The following is a 22,764-nucleotide window of genomic DNA, read 5'->3' as shown; positions in this document are numbered from 1 at the left end:
GTTAAGGAGGCCAGAAATGACTGAGATAAGGCTATGACTAGATTAGCCCCCCAGCTCTAGAGTTACTCAGCAGGCAGAGGGAAACATTCTTTGAGTGTAAACTCTGATAGGAGAGAAAAGAATATGCTTGTGTAAAACTACCTCACAGCATCTTGTGACTCCCACAATATGTACCAGGCAAACAGACTCCCTTGGTGCCAAGTCACGAGACAAAGCTTTCAGACGCTCAGACCCCTCCATTCCTACCTTCTTCTTAGAAGCACACAGGAAGCCCCAGTTCCCTCGTAAGCCACAAGGACAATTCCTTTCAGGAAAACCCCACTTCTGGCCAGCAGCACTTAAATGGTTCTATTCTCAGGGCTCCTGGGCATCTCAGGGATATTGATGGCCCCAGCTCTGCCTCTGTCACCCACCCGCCCTGACCATTCCCTAAGTCCATATTCTCGCTGCCTCTGACGCTGAGGTGGCTGAAAAGACCACTAGAGCCTAAGACAGGGACTGACACTTCCAGAGTACAAAAGAGAAGCTGACATACCAGACTCTGATTTGTAGACCCCTTGCTGTGTTCTTTAATCCATTTTCAATGCCACCTACTGAGATATTCTAGATTTGGTTACGTCACTACTGAGCTACGTGTAGTCCTAAGGAAGGTACTCCCCCTACACGGGCCTCTGTTTTCCTACTTGTGAAGTAAGAGGGTGAGGACAGAGGCTTATACCAGATGACCTTCAGTGTCCTCTCCAGTGCTGATTATTCTGCAACGTACAGCTCACAGCACTAGCTGGCAGCGGCATCCCTCTTTGCTGGTGGCTACGAGTCTGATGCATAATGTTGGAGCTGAAGAATAAGCTTCTGTACGTAAATGTTTCCAAGCTTAGTTTTTGAAGTATATTATCAGTAAGTCAGATGAAACAACAACTGTTTCCCTTATAGACATTATTGATGGTACTCTATAAACCCAAACCATGATTCCATGCATTTTCAGGGTAAGATGTGAACAGTGGATGTTACAATTGCCTAAATAGGATGGCAGAAAGAAGTACATCTTTGGTCTTGCTCCTTTTCATTTCTTTCCTCTTCTAACAATGAAACATGTAAAGAGAGATCAACTGAGATTTTATCAGTAAGGCACACACATGAGCTGACCACCAATATTTCCTAGTCATTCTAATGAAAATCAGTCTACAACAAATAAAGAATAAAAGCACCAAAACTAAACCCATCGCTGTCAAGTTGATTCTGACTCACGGCAACCCCATGTGTCACAGAGTAGAACGGTTCCATAGAATTTTCTTGGCTGTAATCTTAATGGAAGCAGAATGCCAGGCCTTTCTTCCACGCTACTGCTGATTGGGTTGAAATCACCAAACTTTAGGTTAATATGTGAGCACAAACCATTTGTACCACCCAGGGACCTAAACAGAGAATAGGGTGAATAAAAATCCCTCCTGGCATCTAGATGAGTCTGGCCTGGTTGGGTGGTGGCACCCAATATTGGTCAGTCTTTAAAAAGGAAAGCTCATTGTGCAACACAGAAAGGAAGGTCAGCCATGTAGCTTCTGGCATCCTCCATGGGTGCTCAGCCATGTGGCCTCAGGGTTGTCCAAAGGTGCCCTTTCCTAAGTGTGTTACCAGTTTTCATAAGAAGTGGCAGCAGAGGAGCAGAAAATTATGAAAACTATTTACATCTGTTGATAAAGTAACCCTAACACTTCCATTACCTCGTGAATGATGGTCACAAAGAAAACAGCCTCAACAGTTCACAAATGTGCGAGGTCTGTACTGGACCAAGTGCTTGGATTAGTCAGACGCTACATTTCCAAACAGGCGGGCTGTCTAAAGAACCTTAACCTGGAATCTTAGAGGGACTCCGTGGAATGCTTTTGAGATCATCAAATACAACCCACTTACTTTAGAAACTGAGAAGGAAGCTCAGAAAAAATTTGTCAAAGCCATACAGCTGGTCAGGTCTCTCCATTCCCTAGCTTAGTTCCTTTTCACTGCACCATGCAACTGCCCAACCTGCCAAACATCTCTCACATATAAGAGATTAGAAATCGCCCTGAAAAACATTATTTTAGTTCAAGGGTTTCATGGTTTTGAGGAGAATTCAGGAATTCTTCCCCTTCTTCCTTGGGGAATGTTGACTAATTACTGGAAACATTTGCTTTCATGAATATGGTCAAGCCAGAAGGCTCTGAAATGTAAAGATGATATTAACAAAAGAAAAAAAATCTTTCCTTTAATGCTACATTAAATATTTATGCATTTTCCAGAAGGGTAGTTGAAAGAAATATCTATACTCAAATCAGAGCCTGTGAACTTTGTTTTTCAACAAATATACAAGCAATGATTTTAGAAAACAACTTTTGTTACGATTTCTACAATTTATAGACAGTAAGCTATGAAATGAGAGAAACTAAAGCAATGCATAGGGTGTAACTCTTCTGCCCCCTGCCCCCCCGCCCAAGCAAACAGCTATTTCTATCACTTCCAGATGGTTCTGCCATCGCTATGTAAACATAAGGGAGGAAAGTTCACCAGAAATGATGCTAAAAATAAGAAGTCTGGACTTCCCTCAAACTTTTAGTACCTCTTGAAAAACAATCGTAGTCAAGCACTGAAAGCAAGTCTTTTCTTCTTGTGTTCTTTTCAATGTTACTTATAGCACTATTCTATAGTAACCTACACAAAATTGCAGAAAATTTCTGCAAACAGAGGTTCTGAAACAAAGGAAAAGTAAATTCTCCTGTGTTTGCAGCAATCCTACACAATAATGTTGGAGCAAAGAAATACACTAGTAGAGTGCTGGATCTTCTGTTTCTAAGCTGAATGTCATTACAACAGTGAACATCACAGAGTTCCTTCACATTTATGAAACTATCTTTTACTTTGAAAAAATATTAAAAGTGAAGAGCCCTAACAGAGTGTGCTGTCTTCTTTACCACCCAACTGCCTTTCTAGAAATCAAATTCAGTTCTGCCATATTCCTGCCATCACAACGCCCATCTCACTCAGCCAATCGGTAAACAACTCTCAAACCCACCTCATATCTCCTCCTGGGCCTCATGGTCACTGCCTTGGTGAGGTCCTTATCATTTCTAGTCTAGACCACAGTCTTACTCTATAGTCTCTTATAGCTATAATCCACCAATCTTTTATAAGACACAAATCAGATCACATCCCTCTCTGCTTAAACATTCCACTGCCCACAAAAGAAAGAATAAATTCTCAAGTGTGGCATATAAAATCTGACCCCTCTACCTATGCAGTCTTATCACCCTCTACTGCCACCCAAAGTGCTCTAATGTGCCCTCTCTCTTCTTGTCTGGGTGGTAAGCTCTAACTCATCTTTGAAGGTTCACATTGAAACTGAACTCTTCTATGACCCCTATCCCCAGCCCCTGAAGGTAGATCAGTTCCTCTTCTGAGATCTTGCTGTACCTTGTACAGTATAATTTTGCCGCAATTGTGGTTTATTGAATTTTTCTTTAGTGTCTCTCTTCTCTTCGCAAAAATGGTGAACTCCTTGAGTACAAAAAGTATATGTTTCTTATCTTTGAGCCTTCAGTACCCCAGCACAGGGCCTAGGATACAGAATACAGGAGAGAACAAGTGGCTACAGAAGAACAGATCAACTACGGATTGTCACGATTGTAGGGGCAAGTGGTACTGCTTTCGTCTCTCCTTCCTAACCCACTGAAAGAAAGGCTGCCTTCTCCATCCAATCCTCCTTCTTTCTTGCAGCTCAGAACGGCCTGTTTGCCTGCTTTCTTGGCTGCTTCCTGTCCCCAGTCTGATATGGCAAGCAGCCAGCTCTAAGTGAGAAGGGCTTAGGAAGGATGAGGGGAAGGGTGGTGATTTCCCCAGCATTCTGCCAAGCTCCATTCCGACATTCCTTCACAGTCCTTTGGCATTTCTACTATAAGATGGCACACTGAGCACATGCTGTCACCTCCCCTTCCTGCCCTAGATCCTTAGAAATAAACGAAAAGATTTTAAACAAAAATCCAGAGCCAGGCAAGAAAAGAGGCGGTAGGCTAGAAGCTGAGGAATCCTGGATAGGACAGGAGTCAAGAAGGAAACCACTGCCTAAGTGAGCTTCTCAAAGACCAACACACGGTGGCAGATACCAGGAGCAGGAGGGCCCTGGGGCCACTGCCAGGATGACATGCTGGGCTCCTACAACTGGAGGGACTAAGCCAGTGTCCACGTCTGCATTCACCACCTTGCCTACTGAGGTCAGGCAGCAGGCAATAAAAAAGGTAATAAGTGTGGGTCCTTGGGTCTAAAAAACCCAGCAGTGGCCAGAGGGGCTGACAACATCCAGGAGAATCAGGGAACCTCCAAGCCCCGAAGACCAGCCACCAGCACACTTGGTACACTTACCTGGCAGCATCTCCAGCTCCGGCCCCACCTCACATTAGAAGAACTGCCTGTGGTACACTTAGCCAAGCAGCACGGCCCACCTCTCCCCACTAGCAGGTGGCAGTAAAAGAGCATTCATCATCAAACAAATAGAGAATCTTAGATACAAAGCTGAACTGTCAACTAAAAATCCCTAAACATTTGAAGACTGCTACCATCAAGAACCACCACTTGTCCATCAGTTTATCATACTGTGACTTGTGTGTTGCTGTGATGCTAGAAGCTATGTCACTGATATTTCCAATACCAGCAGGGTCACTCGTGGTGGACAGATTTCAGAGGAGCTTCCAGATTAAGAGAGACTACGAAGAAAGGCCTAGCGATCTACGTTCAAAAACTGGTCAACGAAAACCTTATGAATCACAACAGAACACTGTCTGACTCACGCTTCTCCAGACAAGTCATCAGGAGGGATCAACTACTGGTAAAGCAGAGGGCCAATAAGGGTGTGGGAGATGCTCAGCGAGATGGATTGGTACAACAGCCATGACAATGGATCCAAACATGCTCGTGATTATGAGGATGACACAGGACTGGACAATGTTTCCTTCTGCTGTACATAAGGCCACCACGAGATGGAGTCGACTAGACGGCACCTAACTAACTAACACCAAGAAAGAGTCACCGTGCTCAACAAACTAAAGACCTTATAACAGAGGAAAGAAAATAGAACAGGCAACTCAGAGCTTTAAAATAAATATAACTTACAGTCTCTGAGAGATTTAAGGGGATATCATGCCCATGAAAAAAGAATCAACTAGATATCCTGAAAATTAAAAAAGTCAGATTGTTGAAATAAAAACCCAACAGCTGGGCCAAATGGCAGAACAGGCACAATTGAAGAACAAATTAAAACAGGAAGATTGAGCTGAGGAATTCTCTCAGAAAAGAGCCCAAAAGGACAGAGATGGAAAGTATGAAAGAAAAATTAAGAAACATGGCAACAGATCTAGAAGTTCCACTATTCATGTAATAGGAATTCTGGAAAGAGAGAACAAAGCATACAGACTACCTGATGGAATAAAAGAGAACAATTTCTCAGAACTTAAGTTACTCATGAGTATTCAGGTTAAGGATACACTAAGTGCAGAACAACATGGCTGAAAAACACCTGACTCCCTGCCCCACCAAACTGCAAATACTTCTAGAGCAAAACAAAACAGATTATTTTGTAAACAAATAAGAATCATATTGACTTCAGACTTTTAATAGGCAACACAGAATGCCAGACCACAGGATAGTACCTCTTCAGTGCTAATGGAACAAATTTTAAAAGCAGAATTCTATATCCAGGTAAACTATTATTCTGGTGTGAAAATGAAATCAAGAAGTTTCTGGACACAGGCGTCACCACCCACATACCCGCAACTCAAAGAATCACCAGAGGACATACTCCAGCAAGAAAAAAAATTTAAAAAACCCCAAGAAGGAAAAATGGGTTGTAAGAAGAAATGGTGAGGAGAAGAGTACAACTTATTAAGTGTTTAATAAATATGTAAGTGCTTATTGTAAAGACAAACAAATAACAATTCAGAACTAAAATACTAGATGATATAAACATGAGACATGATAAGGAGGCTGTGAGGAGTAAAAAGCAAGCAAATGCTCTTCTACTTCATTCCTTCCATAAATATTTATTGAGCACCTACTATGAGCCGGCGCTATTCTAGGTACCAGCGATACAACAGTGAATAAAAAAGACCAAGTTTCTGCCTTCTGGTTTCTTACGTTCTCATAGAGTAAGTAAAAAAATCTAAACATATCAATAATCACAATACATGTAAATGTGCTTTAGCAGCTTATTTTAAAAAATACTCTCAGATAAAATAAAAATCAAGGGAAAAAGCAGGAAAAGGATAAAGAACAATATTCCATGAAGAAAAAAAGGTACATGCCACCAAAATGATGTTAACAGCCACAAGCCTAATTTATGTGCCAAATAAAGACCTTCTAAGTTTCTGTCAGATAAAACCTGACAGAAGACAAGCAGAAACTAACAAAGCTACAATCATGGCTTTATTAAATTCTTCTCACAAATTAACAGATCAAACAATAAAGTAAAGGTAGAACAACTAAATAGACCCATAACAAAAGAAGAGATAGAAAAGGTAATCAAAAAACTCCCCCCAAAAAAAGCCCTGGTCTGGACGGCTTCACTGCAGAGTTCTACCAAACTTTCAGAGAACAGTTAACACCACTACTACTAAAGGTAATTCAGAGCATAGAAAAGGATAGAATACTACCAAACTCATTCTATGAAGCCACCATACCCCTGATACCAAAACCAGGTAAAGACACCACAAGAAAAGAAAATTATAGACCTATATCCCTCATGAATGTAGATGCAAAAATCCTCAACAAAGTTCTAGCCGAAAGAATTCAACAACATATCAAAAAAATAATTCACCATGACCAAGTGGGATTCGTACCAGGTATGCAGGGATGGTTTGACATTAGAAAAACAATTAATGTAATCCACCACATAAATAAAACAAAAGACAAGAATCACATGATTTTATCAGTTGATGCAGAAAAGGCATTTGACAAAGTTCAACACTCATTCATGATAAAAACTCTCAGCAAAATAGGAATAGAAGGAAAATTCCTCAACAAAATAAAGGGCATTTACACAAAGCCAACAGCCAATATCACCCTAAATGGAGAGAGCCTGAAAGCATTCCGCCTGAGATCAGGAACCAGACAAGGATGCCCTTTATCACCACTCTTATTCAACATTGTGCTGGAGGTCCTAGCCAGAGCACTTAGGCTAGATAAAGAAATAAGGGCATCCAGATTGGCAAGGAAGAAGTCAAAGTATCTCTATTTGCGGATGACATGATCTTATACACAGAAAACCCTAAGGAATCCTCAAGAAAACTACTGAAACTAATAGAAGAGTTCAGCAGAGTATCAGGATACAAGATAAACATACAAAAATCAGTTGGGTTCCTCTACACCAACAAAAACAACATCGAAGAGGAAATCACCAAATCAGTGCCATGTACAGTAGCCCCCAAGAAGATAAAATACTTAGGAATAAATCTTACCAGAGATGTAAAAGACTTATACAAAGAAAACTACAGTACCCTTCTGCAAGAAACCAAAAGAGACTTACATAAGTGGAAGAACATACCTTGCTCATGGATAGGAAGACTTAACATTATAAAAATGTCTATTCTACCAAAAGTGATCTATACGTTTAATGTAATTCCGATCCAAATCCCAACGACATTCTTTAATGAGATGGAGAAACAAATCACCAACTTCCTGTGGAAGGGAAAGAGGTCCCGGATAAATAAGGCATTACTGAAAAAGAAGAACAAAGTGGGAGGCCTTACTTTACCTGATTTTAGAACCTATTATATCGCCACAGTAGTCAAAACAGCCTGGTACTGGTACAACAACAGATACATGGACCAATGGAACAGAATTGAGAATCCAGACATAAATCCATCCACATATGAGCAGTTGATATTTAACAAAGGCTCCAAAACAGTTAAAGGGGGAAAAGACAGTCTTTTTAACAAATGGTGCTGGCAGAACTGGATATCCCCCATCTGCAAAAAAATGAAACAAGACCCATACCTCACACCATGCCAAAAAGCAAGCTCAAAATGGATCAGAGACCTAAATATAAAATTTAAAATGATAAAGATCATGGAAGAAAAAAATAGGGACAACATTAGGAGCCCTAATACATGGCATAAACAGTATAGAAAACATTATAAACAACGTAGAACAATAACTAGATAACTGGGAGCTCCTAAAAATCAAACGCTTATGCTCATCCAAAGACTTCACCAAAAGAATAAAAAGACTACCTATATAGACTGGGAAAAAGTTTTTAGCTATGACATTTCTGGCCAGCACCTGATCTCTAAAATCTACATCATACTGCAAAAACTCAACTGCAGAAAGACAAATAACCCAATTAAAAAATGGGCAAAAGATATGAATAGACACTTCACTAAAGAAGACATTCAGGTAGCTAACAGATATATGAGGAAATGTTCATGATCATTAGCCATTAGAGAAATGCAAATCAAAACTGCAATGAGATTCCATCTCACTCCAACAAGGCTGGCATTAATCCAAAAAACACAAAATAATAAATGTTGGAGAGGCTGTGGAGAGATTGGAACACTTCTACACTGCTGGTGGGAATGTCAAATGGTACAACCACTTTGGAAATCGATTTGGCGCTTCCTTAAAAAGTTGGAAATAGAACTACCATACGATCCAGCAATCCTGCTCCTTGGACTATATCCTAGAGAAATAAGAGCCTTTACAAGAACAGATATATGCACACCCATGTTCATTGCAGCACTGTTTACAACAGCAAAAACATGAACGCAATCAAGGTGCCCATCAACGGATGAATGGATAAATTATGGTATATTCACACAATGGAATACTATGCATGGATAAAGAACAGTGAGGAATCTGTGAAACATTTCATAACACAGAGGAACCTGGAAGGCATTATGCTGAGTGAAATTAGTCAGTTGCAAAACGACAAATATTGTATAAGACCACTATTATAAGAACTAGAGAAATAGTTTAAACTGAGAAGAAAAGATTTTTTTGTGGTTACGAGACGGGGGAGGGAGGGGGGCAGGGGAGGGGTATTCACTAATTAGATAGTAGATAAGAACTACTTTAGGTGAAGGGAAAGACAGCACACAATACAGGGGAGGTCAGCACAATTGGACTAAACCAAAAGCAAAGAAGTTTCCTGAATAAACTGAACACTTCGAAGGCCAGAGTAGCAGGGGCAGGGGTTTGGGGACCATAGTTTCAGGGGACATCTAAGTCAATTGGCATAATAAAATCTATTAACAAAACATTCTGCATCCTACTTTGAAGAGTGGCGTCTGGGGTCTTAAACGCTAGCAAGCAGCCATCTCAGATGCATCAGTTGGTCTCAACCCTCCTGGATCAAAGGAGAATGAAGAACACCAAGGACACAAGGCGATTACGAGCCCAAGAGACAGAAAAGGCGACACGAACCAGAGACTACATCAGCCTGAGACCAGAAGAACTAAATGGTGCCCGGCTACAACCGATGACTGCCCTGACAGGGAACACAACAGAGAACCCCTGAGGGAGCAGGAGAACAGTGGGATGCAGACCCCAAATTCTCATAAGACCAGACTTAATGGTCTGACTGAGACTAGAAGGACCCCAGTGGTCATGGCCCCCAGACCTTCTGTTGGCCCAGGACAGGAACCTTTCCCGAAGCCAACTCTTCAGACATGGATTGGACTGGACAATGGGTTGGAGAGGGATGCTGGTGAGGAGTGAGCTTCTTGGATCAGGTGGATACTTGAGACTAGATTGGCATCTCCTGCCTGGAGGGGAGATGAGAGGGTGCAGGGGGTTAGAAGCTGGCAAAAGGGACACGAAAAGAGAGAGTGGAGGGAGAAAGTGGGCTTTTCTTATTAGTGGGGAGAGTTATTGGGAGTGTGTAGCAAGGTGAAAATGGGTTTTTGTGTGAAAGACTGACTTGATTTGTAAACTTTCACTTAAAGCACAATAAAAATTATAATAAAATAAAGTAAAGAAGAAATTTTAAAAAAGGCTATTAAGGGTTTAAATATAACAATTAACATTTTAACCTATAGTGATGTATAGAATTAGACCACAAAGGAAATTTAAATGCCAAAAAGCAGAATCACATAGGCCATAGTCATCCATTACAAATGTGTTATCATTGACTCGTGACTCACAGGGACTCTACAGGACAGAAAATAAACTGCTCCATAGGGTTTCCAAGGAGCGGCTGGTGGATTCTAACCGCCAACCTTTTGGTTAGCAGACGAGCTCTTAACCACTGCACCACCAGGGCCCCAGTCACCCATCATAGCACAATAAAATTAGAAATCAACAATAAAGATATGGCCAAAAATAATAAGAACACACAGAAATTCAAAAAAACAAAACTTAAGAAAATCCTTAGGTTAAAAAAAACAAGAATAATAAACTATTTAGAGATGCACAGACTTAAAAGGACTAAATTTCAAAATCATTAGAATAGAGACAAAGCTTTATTAAGTAGAAAATTTATAGTATTCAATGAACTGAAATGATTGAAAAGAAAATAAGCTAAATTTTCAAATTAAGATGCCTGAGGGAAAATACTAAAATTAACCTAAAGAAAACAGAAGGAAGGAATTAATTAAGATAGAAGCAGAAATTAATGAAAGAGAAAACAATAGTCACATACAGTTGGTCAATCTTTGAGAATACCAATAAATCTAACCACCTTTCGTCAAATCTAATTGAGATTGCAAGAGAACATAAATAAATAACATTAGAATAAAAACAGGAATAAAACTACAGCTACAGATAAGATTTTAAAATTATAAGGGGGGGGGCACATACAACTCCATACCAATATATTTGAAAACCTAGACAACATGGATGATTTTTTAAAAATATATAAACTCCCAAACTGCCTCAAAAGGAATAGAAAACCTGGAGAGACACATTACTACAGAAGAAACTGAAAGGATCGTCAAAGATCTCTCAGAAATAGGCACCACATGCAGATGGTTTTACGGCAAGTTTTATCAGCTCTGATAAAGGATTAATACCCTTTAATAGATTAATAGAGAACTCCTGCAAATCAGTAAGAAAGAAAAAAAGAACTCAACAGACAAATAGGCAAAAGGTATGAACAGGCACTTACAGGGGAAATACAAAAGGTCAATAATCAAATGAAAAAGCCACTAATGTCACCAGTTAGAGGAAACGAAAATTAAAGCAACTAGATACCACTTTAACAATCCATTAGATTGATAAAAATGAAAAAAAAATGTGATGATATCAAGTGTTGTGGATATGGGGAATTAGGGATTAGAATACTATGCAGATGACACTATAAATCTTTTTGGAGGGCAAATGGGCAGTGGCTATTAAAATTTAAACGTACGTAACAAGGTTTTTTAAGGTTAGAGAGGGCAAGTCATCATTTTGCCACATATAAAGTCCTTATAGCAGACTGTATTTTTCAAAGATTGCCACAACAATATCTCCCATTCCACATCCTCTGTTTACCAATGTGACTTTGACATTCCTCCCATTGCGGGGTGGGAGGCTCCATGTTCCCTCCTCTTCAATCTTGGCACCCTTGTGACTACAGCAGCAGTGACACTATGTGGCTTTCAAGGCCTGGTTCTCCTGAGATGATCATTCTTGGAACCGAGCTCCCTCACCATGAGGAAGCCCAGGCAGCCCATGGAGAATGACCAAGGATCCCAGCTCACACCCCTAGCAAGCTTCCAGCTGACAGTGAACACTAACTTGCCAGCAGCTGTGAGAGCGAGCCATCTCGAAAATGGACCCTCCAGTCCCTCTTGAGCCACCCCAGCATGGAGCAGAGGCTAGCTGTTCTCCTGAGCCCGGCCAAATTACTTGAGCAAAATAATTGTTGTTTTAAGTCATTAAGTTTTATGGTGGTTTTTATGCAAAACAGGTAACTGGAACAGTTTCCACATGTACAACTCACCGGCTGCCATTCCAGCGATGCCAGAAAACTAACCATAGACACACTGAAGACATAGGTAGTGTTGGTAAGGGGTATGGAAGAGGGCACATGTGCATCAGACTGAGTTACATCAGATAACATTTAACCTTTCTCCCTGTGTTAAGATTCTATAATGAATATACTGAGTTCGGTGTTGAAGCACTTCCTAACACCATATTTTCTTATGGGAAAATCGTTTTCTCCAATGACATTTTACCTTTCAGAAAGCTGCCGAATCTGTGGAATTCCCATATATTTGTGGAAGTGCTCCAGAACGTTCATCACACCCTGAAGGAGATTAGCAACTTCTCCGTATTGTCTTCGCCTGGTCATAGCCCTGCAAGGAAACAAGGAGTTAAAAACTCTAGGAAAGTGCTAAGGACACAGAACACTCTGAGCTCTGAAACAGACACCCGCTCAACTTACTAAGCATACACTGAGCACTGAATATGTATGGTGTTGGGCACTGGGGTAGGAAAAAGACAGACAGGGTCCAAATCCTGAAGGTGACGTTGTTTAGTAAGGCAGATAGTCAAGTACACATCTAATACTAAGGATAAACTAAACTCTTAATACAAGTTATGTGCTATGGGGGATTCAAAAGAATGAGATAGTGGTGGATTCTAAATGGGTGGGGAGGGGAATCTAGAAAGACAAGGGGTTTCGCATTTGGGTTGGGTCATACAGAACTGGATGCGCTGATGGTGAAATGGTTAAGCGCTTGGCTGCTAACCAAAAAGTTGGCAGTTCAAACTCACCAGCTGCTCCATGAGAGAAAACATTTGGGAATTTGCTTTCATAAAGATTGCCATCTAGGAAACCTTATGGGACAGCTCTACTCTGTCATTTAGGGTCATTGTGAGTCGGAACTGACTTGACCGCACACACAACAATAATACAAAATCTGTAGGCTTCTGACAGAGAACAGGGATAGGGATGTTACTATCTGAAGATCATAGTCAGATCGAACAATTTTCCCAGAGCACAGCAAAGGGCATTTCTACACATTTATAGTTAACCCAGATCTGTAGGTTATGCAACTCGTGGTCAGAGAGGTCTGTTTTCCCAACTGCTAAGGTTAATGAAGTGGCGTAGTGGTTAAGAGCTAGGGCTGCTAACCAAAAGGTCAGCAGTTCAAATCACCAGGCGCTCCTTGGAAACCCTACGGGGCAGTTCTACTCTGTCCTATAGGGTCCCTATGAGTCAGAACTGACTTGACGGCAGTGGGTTAAGGTTAATAAAGCTTAAATAAAAGGATGCTGATAAAATCAATAGTTGCACGCAGCAAGGAAGTACAAACTATTCGATCTAAACTTTTCATTAGGGTTGGGCTTTTAAAGTAAATGCATAATTTATGACTTCCCTTAAGAGGCACTGAAAAAGACAGGATCAAGTTCAAGCCAAAGTGTTCTGTTCCATCCACTGCCTGGTGTTACCGTTTGGTGAAAGAACTAAGCACCTGGGGGAAGGGTCAAAGGAAACTGCCCTTCCAGTCTCCCACTGGCCTGCTGATCTCACTGGTCAGTAGTCCCAGAAGACTGGACCAGGGATCCCCTGAGGCTCAGGCTAGGCCAGGGAGAGATCAGGAATGAGTCTGGCCACACCTCCTCTTTCCTTCAAGGCTCTCCCCCCACCAGGCTTTGGATGTGTATCTAATCTCTGTGAAGATGCTCTTGCTCTGTCCACACACGGCGTTACAGTGAGGCTGGGGCACACAGGGAATTCTCAGCTTGAGACAGCCCACAGAAGTGTACTGCAGTGTCAGGCTTTGGATTGCTTCTTTGTGATAAGGAACTACCTTGTCCTCTTAACACCATTTCCAATGTTCCCATGTATCATTCACTACACTTCCTCTACAAGTTAAAAAGGAAGCTACTGTCTTTGAAAAAGTTGGTTGAATGATAAATCAAAGATCTGTTTCCATATGGTACATTCAATGACAGTGTAACTCTGCCCAATACATACAGAGCCTGTGGGGAGTGATTATGGCCTGAACCACCCTGTCTGCCTTAACGGGATCGATCTAAAAAAAAAAAAATCTACCACATATAAATTACCCATACCCTTGGAGTTATCCCCCATACACTTTTTTAGGTCCCCTTTAGACTCAGTTTCACCTTACTTCAAAGATTCAGGTCTTTGTTATGGGTTTGAACACCACAGGGCAGAAGTAAAAATGGTGACTGAACTCTTCAGGCAGATTGGCCGAAAGTGGGGCAGGATGGCAAGACTTTCCTGGTTGAGAAGCAAATAAATCCACAATGCCATTTTCCTTATGTGACACACTTCCTGGGACCAAACAGAGAAAGTTTACACTGCTTACTCGAGGGAATCGACGCCACCTGCCAACATGTGCAGGTGGTTCAGCGTTGTGATTGAAGTGGTCAGATGGCGTTTGGCATGGTCTAACTGCTTAATATCGCGGGTGATTTCTTTAACCTAAAATAGTGAAAAAACCACAGGAGAAAAAAGGGGAAGGTAAGAATGGTGTGAAACCATCTGCAAGCAGTGCCATAAGAAAATAATGCAAGTGAAACAAGAATAAATCCCCCAGGCTGGCACAAAATCAAAATAATTTCCAACCAGTCCATGTAAATTCAATTTGGTATTTCTTCAAAACACTTTACCCAGAGTTATAAAATCCTCAGTTGTGAGAATGAAAAGAACTTTATTTTTTGCCCCCAAAGAGAGTGATCTGAACAGCCATTAAATATCACAGTATGTAGACTACAGGACCCAAGTACAGGGCAATGTCTTTTGAACAAGGTCAGAATAGTATGCCTTCTAAAACTGGAGCTAGAAAACTTGGTACAAAATAGACAGTATTAGTCAGCAATTTCTATTGAGATGGTCTTTATTAATGAGACTAGGATTTATCATCCAGGTCTCCAGCAAAGACTTTCAAATCTCCAGAAGATTAAAATGTAACCAGTATAGCAAAAATTAACAAGTAGTGTCCTGAGAGGAGAGGAGCAATCTGCAGGGATCAAAAAGCCGATCTGAGGAAAATAATTCTGACAGTAGAGAGGAACTCGGGTATCTGGGAATATTAGTGAAGTAGGACCTGGCAATTCCACTCCTGGGTATATACCCAAAAGAACTGAAAGCAGGAACTCAGATACTTGTACACCAGTCTTCATTGCAGCATTATTCACAAGAGCTAAAAGGCAGAGACAACCCAAGTGGCCACTGACAGATGAACAGATAAACAAAAAATGGTAATGGAATGCTGTTCAGCCATAAAAAGGAATGAAGTTCTATACATGCTACAACATGGGTGAACCTTGAAAATGTTATGCTAAGTGAAATGAGCCAGACACAAAAAAGATAAATATTATACGATCCCACTAATATTAAATATCTAGAACAGGCAAATACATACAGACCAAACTTTACTACAAGTTACCAGGGGTGGGGGCTGGGAGGAAAGAGGGAGTTATTGTTTAAGACGCACTGAGCTTCTGTTAAAGGTGATGAAAAAGTTCAGAAATGGACAGTGTTGATGGTTGTAAAATACGGTGAATGCAATTAATGTTACTGAATTACACATGTAAAAATGGTTGAAATGGTAAAAATTTGTTATATATATTGTATCACAATATAACAAACAAACAATAAATAAAATAGTGAAGTGGGAAAAATTTCCCAACTTTACTATAAGCTAGGAGAAACATTCCACTAAACTGTCTGAGTCCATGATGACCAAGAAACTTTCTGAACAGTGGTTTGGTTTCCCAGGTTGTCCGATGCCTGGAAGGGCGCATCCTAAATACCAGGCACACACATTCTACTCACTGGATAGATATATCTTCCGTTAGAAAAGGAAGGTTCCCGCGGCCTGATTTTTTAGAGTTTGATCACACTGGGTAAACTCAAAAAGTGAAGATTGTGACTGCACAGCTCAATTCCACACCCACAAACCTGCAAGACTGACCTGGATCTCAGCAATAAAAAGCTTCTTTCAAGGGGCTTCCCCATCAAGCCTGCCTTCCACCCATAACCCTCGGGCCATCAAACTACCTCTACTCCCATTGTAACAACAAAAAAAAGTTAAGAGCTCGCCACCCCTTTACTGAATATTTAACTGTGGGGAATAAAAGACGAGGAGTATTATAACAAATTAGATATAAGAGTTTAGCCCTATAATCTGATCACTCACTTTCAACACTGAAATCATCATTCTCTTTCCTACAAGAAGGTCCTTGTGCCTCTTTCTGGGTTCCTTAGCTTCAGTCCGAACATCAGGAGTCTTTAACCACTGTGGCAAAAGACACAGTCATCTCTGATTCTTCTCAATCCATTCACGGTCAATCGTTAAAATCCCGTGTATTCTTCCTTTGCCTCATCTCAGACATTGGTCCTTTCCTTCCTGCTCCTTGTGCAGGTGCTCACCACTTCATACCAGAGCTGACTGGTCTCCTTGTTCCCAGTATCTCCCATTACTCCTTATCACATGCCCTATGCCTCTCTGGACAAACTGAACCACTTGTTATTCCCGAAACAAAATCCTTCATGGTTGGTCTCACGAAGGGTGCTCAGGTCAAATTCACAAGAGAACATCCTGCAAAACAGAATCCCATAACCCACTGCTGTCAACTCAATTCCAACTCATAGTGACCCTACGGGAACCTAGAGAACTTGCCCGAAGTGTTTCCAAGGCTATAATCTTTACAGAGGCAGATTGCCACATCTTTCTCCCGTGGAGTAGCTGGTGGGTTTGAACTGTCAACTTTTTGGTTAGCAGCCGAGCACTTAACCACTGTGCCACCAAGGCTCCTTGCAAAACAGAACACCCGTAGTTAATCTACCTTAATTTTTGGGCAGCCAAAAAAGGACAGAGCATGATATGGTAGGTTTGGAGTCAGACAGACCTGGGGCTGACTCCAGTTCTGCCACTTACCAACTCTGTGTCCCAGATCAAGCTGCTTAGCCTATGTGAGTCTCAGTTTCCTCATCTATAAAATGGGTAATCATAAAAAAAAGAATGATAATAACACCTAGTTCATAAGGTTAAGTTAGATTGCTTGTATAAAGGGATTACCATAGTGCTTGGCACATTACAAGAACTAAACAGATACCCATTCTGTCCTCACTTCCACCTCATCTTCCCTTTAGCACTGTCCAGGAAAGCAAACTGCTTTAAAATACGACATCTAATAACTTTAGGAGCAGCGTGCTCAGACTAAGGCACTGTATCCCAGGCTCGCTGGAACGGGGTGCGTAATGGTCCAGACAGCAAGTTAGAACCACAGGATATTGATGAGTAAGAAATCTGAGTACAAAAAGCTCTAGCAAAAGTCACATCTGCGAGTGTCACCTGATAATCACACTTCAACAGTCTCCAGGATGGTGCTGAGTGCAGCGCACCCTTGGGGAAAGACAGCACAAATCCAAATACCTCTCTGATCACTTTCAAGCTCCTCTCAATGGTATTTGACTCTGGGGTGACGCACATATGTTGATTTTTATTCCTTTGATGAAAGAGTTCTCTTTCTTTGGCCCCTTGGTTAGTTACAGACCGGAACACCGCCTGCCTGGGAGTGGGAAGAATTAACGAGAAAAACAGCAACCACTAATACTTCTTTGGTGCAGAAGTGTGCCGTGAACGATCTCGTCTAATTCTCACAACTCCATGATGTAGATATGGCTGTTACCTCCATTCTACAGTGAGGAAACTGAGTAACAGAGGGGTTAAATAACTTGCTCAAGGTCACCCAGTTAGCAAGTAGAAGGGCTGGAATCTGAACCTAGGCAGACTGACTTTTGGAGGTCATGCCTTTCAAACTGTCCCCCTCCCAAACGCAAAGTGGAAATGGTCTGCTAAAGGTCTGGCCCCCTCATTCCATGCTCTATAGCCTTGCCAAAGGGCTAACGAAGAGAACTGAAGGATACATGATAATGTGATCTCAGATTTGTTCCTAGAGTGGATTATAAAATGTAGGCAGAGCAGCCCATAAGCATTTGGGAGTTTTTGTTACCAAAAAAAGTAGGAAAAAAAATACTGACATTAATAATAATGGTAATGACTTCCACTCATCGAGCAACTAACACAAACCTAATACTATGCTCGGTGCTCCCTGTGAGGGAGACATCATTATCTTCCTTTTACAGTTGATGAAACTGGAATTCAGAGACGTTACGTTACTTAGTCAGAATTTGAATCCGGGATCCAATGTCTAGCACTTCACACTGGCTGCCACAGAGCAGGAGGGGGTGGATGCTAAATCCTTGGTCAGCAGAGGGGTCTTCTGAGGGTGGAGCTGGAGAGCTTAATCAAAACCATAAGCATGTATCACGGGCAGGATACGTACCACCTCCCAGATCCGATACCAGTTTTGATGTGATACCAAGTTACGGAGCGTAAATCTCAATTGAGAAACGCATGATACAAACAAAAGCTAAAGAAAGGAATCCAAAATGACTAGGAAACTATTTTTGGAAAAGGAGAAACAGGAAACTTTTCCTATTTAAACACAGGGCTGCAAATGTAGGGCAGCGGGGGATGGTGAGTCACTGCGTGTCTAGTAACTGCTCTCGAGCTGATGCGGAATGCATTCACCAGAGGCTCGCTACCGAGATGTGGGAAGGCTGTGGTTGACAGGAAGTGGGAGAAAAAGCCCATTCATCAGTATGACTGGATGAGAGGCAAGCTTCCTCTTCTGGGGCAAAAAAGTCAGAAACCTCAACTCACCATTTGCTCTGATTTTTCTGCTTTGTCTTTGATATCTTTGATTTTGCCGAAGAGTTGTTGAATCGCTTTCTGGGCCTCTTCAAGTGCCTAGAGTAAGAGAAGTCAGTGAAAAACAAGAAGCAGTGCAAAACAGTACCAGTCATTATACTATAATCAATTCCAGGCTCGAAAGAAAATTATCATAGAGCTTTTTTTTTTTTGTGCTTTAACTGAAAGTTTACAAATCAAGTCAAATTTATATATACTATATACTCCTAGTTGCTATATGCTCCTAGTTGCTCTCCCCCAATGAGACAGCACACTCCTTTTCTCCGCTCTCTATTTTTGTGACCATTCAGCCAGCTTCTGCCCCCCTCTGCCCTCTCATCACCCCTCCAGACAGGAGCTGCCCACACAGCCTCGTGTGTCTACTCAATCGAAGAAACTCACTCCTCACCAGGATCATCTTCTATCCCATAGTCCAGTCCAATCCGTCTGAAGAGCTGGCTTTGGGAATGGTTCCAGTCTTGGGCTAACAGAAGATCTGGGGACCATGACCTCCATGGTTCTTCTAGTCTCAGTCAGACCATTAAGTCTGGTCTTTTTAAGAGAATTTGAGGTCTGCATCCCACTGCTCTCCTGTTCTCTCAGGGGTTCTCTGTTGTGTTTCCTGTCAGGATAGTCATTGGTTGTAGCTGGGCACCATCTAGTTCTGGTCTCAGACTGATGTAGTCTCTGGTTTATGTGGCCCTTTCTGTCTCTTGGGGTCATAATTACCTTGTGTCTTTGGTGTTCTTCATAGAGCTCTCTAGAGTCACTGTACTTACGTTGACAATTTTACTATATAAAGTAGTGACACAGCTAGAGTCCAGCATTTGGATACAAATACTCAAGATTCTTAGCAATCTGCATCATTAAATTTTAATTTGAAAATGAAACCATTTTCCTCTATCTCAGTGATTGCTACACCTTATTAACGACAAATAAGCAAGACATGCACATCTGTGTGTGTGTGTGTGCGCACGTGTGCACGTGTGCACGTGCAATGACTGTCAGTCTATGAAGAGACAGAGGTGGCTCTAAGCCGGAGGGAAGCTCTGTATTTTTGGAAGGCACAGATGATTGTGCCTTCCAAAAAATTCAGGACTGTGCATGGGTACTCCAGAATTGTGGCAAACCTTAAATACGTTTCAAGTATCCCATTCAATGAAATGAAGTTCGAAAGGGATGCTTAAAGCTCATGGTGAGCCAAATGTTTCCACTGAGATAAAAACCTGCAAAGATGGATGCTACACATTAGAAGTATTACAACCCACAGTACCTTCTGTGAGTGGGGGGAGAAACAATGAGGGAGCTGTGAGGGCATAAAGCCACACACAGAACCAAAACCAGAAAAACCAGATGCGTTGCTGTCGAGTCGATTCCCATTCACAGTGACCCTGAACACATGCACTTATACAAGATACAGCAGACAGAGAGAAGAACTCACGGTTGTTTCAGTCAAAGCACTTTATTTACTTTGGATTTAAGAGTGGCTTGTCCTAAATGAAGGAGCCCTGGGGGTGCAGTGGTTAAGCACTCAGCTGCTAACTGAAAGGTCAGTGGTTCGAACCCACCAGCCACTCCACGGGACAAAGATGTAGCAGTGTGCTTGCGTAAAGATTTACAGCCTTGGAACCCCTATGGAGCAGTCCTATTCTGTCCCACAGGGTCGCTATGAGTCAGAATCAACTTGACAGCAATGGGTTTAGTTTGGGGTTTTGTTCTAAACGGGCCAGTTGCCATCAAGTCAATTCTGACTCATGGCGACACTGTGTAAGTCAGAGTAGAACTGTGCTCTATAGGGTTTTCAATGGCTGATCTTTTTTCAAAAGTGGATTGCCAGGGCTTTCTTCCGAGATGCCTCTGTGTGGATCAAAACCTCCAACCTTTCCGTTAGCAGCCAAGTGTTAACCGTTTGCACCACCCAGGGACTCGAAGTCTTTTATAAATATAATGTTAAGGCCAATGTAACTCTAGAGCTGTCTGTGGCCATCTGTATCTCCACGTTCTTCAAGCCTCCCTAAGAAGAATGTCCTAACAGAGAAGAGCAAACGCAGATGAAGAATGACAAAATTCTGACAGAATTATCTGAACTTCTGCATTCAGCTATACCTAAAGTAAGAACTACCTTTAGACTGTGAACTAATTTTTCCTTTTTACTCAAAAAAAAAAAAAAAAAAAATTCCAAAAAGCAACTTAAGTTGGCTTCTTCTGCCAGAAATTCTTTCCTTGTTAGAGGAACGGATTGTATCTCCCTCTCCTTCTAGAGTTTTCCAGGCTGTCTACCTCTTTGAATACCAGGATTCCTTTCTTATTCTGGAGCTCCTTGCCGTGGGTGGTAGAGGGACAGGGGAGGAGGATTGGAAATCAAGAGTTTCGTTTTCAATGTGTTATGGGTGCACAGCCTATCTGATATCAAGCAGAGATATTAAATTGGACATAGGAGTCTGGAGCTTAGAAGAGAAGTGAGGAATAGAGATTTAAATCTAGAAGTCATTGGTTTATTGACAATATTTAAATCCACAGGGGAGGAAGATGTTACCTAGAGAGAGAGTATAGACAGAGAAGAAAAGAATAGATAGCCCAAAACTAAGCCTTCGGGATCCCAGTGTTCAGAAGTCTAGAGAAAAGGATGAGGGAGCACAGATGCAGGAGAAAACTACCAGCAACATGAGAGGAAAACCAGGACTGTGGTGTCAGGGAAGCCAAACGAAAGTGTTTGAAGGAGGAGAAAAATTGCAACCATGTCTTATGTTATTGAAAATTCACGTAAGATTAGGACAGAGAATTTGACAACAAGGAAGTCCCTAATGACCTTGGCAAGAGTAGGTCCAGTGGAATCGAGGGGCTGAAAACGGACAGTGATGAGATGATGGAGACAGTGATATGGAGCAAGGATGCAAACAATGGCAAATCCGGTCTGCCCCCCGTTTTTGTAAATAGCCATTTTCTTGGAACATGGCCACACTCATTCATTTATGTACTACCTATGGCTGTTTTCACCATACAATGACAGAGATGAGTGGCTGCAACAGAACTTATGGCCTGGAAAGTCTAAAATATTTACTATCTGGCCCTTAAGAGAAAGTTTGCTACCACAGTATAGACTGATCTTTCAAGAAGTTTTTCCTACGATAAACCAGAAAAAAAAAAAAAAAAAACCAGGCAACAGGTGGGGTCAAGGAAGGGATTCTTAATGTTGAGAGATTCTTGAACATGTCCATCGTGGAAATGACAACCAGAAGCGGAGAAACTGATCTGAGAGAGGGAGGTGAGACAATGAGATAATTACAGAAGAGAAAAGCTTTTAAAATAATCTTCCTGCATTGTTTCGTGTGTATTAGCCCTTTAACAGGCTTGTATCCTTTCACTGTATTTATTCAATCAGTATGCTGAGCAAATAATCTGAGAAACCGAACTGTATGAAGAGGAACTCAGCATCAGGACTGGAAGAAGACTCGTTAACAGCCTGCGCTATGCAGATGACACAACTTTGCTTGCTCAGAGTGAAGAAGACTTGAAGCACTTGCTGATGAGGATCAGAGTCTACAGTCTTCAGTATGGATTACACCTCAACATAAAGTAAACGAAAATCTTCACGCCTGGACCAATAAGCAACACTGCAGTAAACAGAGAAAATATTAAAGTTGTCAAAGATTTCATTTTACTTGCATCCACAATCAATGCCCATGGAAGCAGCGGTCAATAAATCAAACAAAACATCGCATTGGACAAATGTGCTACAAAAGACTTCTTTCAAGTGTTAAAAAGCAAAGATGTCACTTTGAGGACTAAGGTGCACCTGACACAAGTCATGGTATTTTCCGTCACCTCATATGCATGCAAAAGCTGGACAATGAGTAAGGAAGGACAAAGGAGAACTGATGCCTTTGAACTGTGGTATTGGGGAAGAGTACTGAGTACGCCAGAAGAACGGACAAATCTGTCTTAGAAGAAGTACAGCCAGAATGCTCCTCAGAAGCGACGGTGATCTCACTTACTTTGGAAATGTTACCAGGAGGGACCAATCCCTGGAGAAGGATATCATGCTTGGTAAGTAGAAGGTCAGAAAAGTAGACAAAGACCCTCAAAACAA

The 22,764-nt window shown here is 41.5% G+C and overlaps 1 protein-coding gene across 8 annotated transcripts in view; it reads right to left on the bottom strand.

Moving 5' to 3' along the window:
• The window catches only part of VPS53 (VPS53 subunit of GARP complex), a 143,908-nt gene that overhangs the window by 86,748 nt on the left and 34,396 nt on the right, over positions 1-22,764 (bottom strand). For 5 of the 8 annotated variants that reach the window (XM_010596477.3, XM_023556245.2, XM_003416805.4 and 2 more), the window contains 3 exons: positions 18,648-18,734; positions 14,280-14,395; positions 12,174-12,293 (listed from right to left, as the gene is read on the bottom strand). In XM_010596477.3, the coding sequence (XP_010594779.1) occupies positions 12,174-12,293; positions 14,280-14,395; positions 18,648-18,650 (239 nt within the window). In that variant the 5' untranslated portion in view covers positions 18,651-18,734. The remainder of the gene's footprint in view (positions 1-12,173; positions 12,294-14,279; positions 14,396-18,647; positions 18,735-22,764) is intronic. The other 3 variants (XM_064271508.1, XM_064271509.1, XM_064271507.1) reach the window with 1 other exon arrangement.

This window comes from Loxodonta africana, chromosome 18 (assembly GCF_030014295.1).
Source record: "Loxodonta africana isolate mLoxAfr1 chromosome 18, mLoxAfr1.hap2, whole genome shotgun sequence".
Classification (NCBI taxonomy): Eukaryota; Metazoa; Chordata; class Mammalia; order Proboscidea; family Elephantidae; genus Loxodonta; species Loxodonta africana.
Note: the sequence above shows the minus strand (reverse complement) of the source record. Positions and strands in the feature narration are given on the sequence as shown.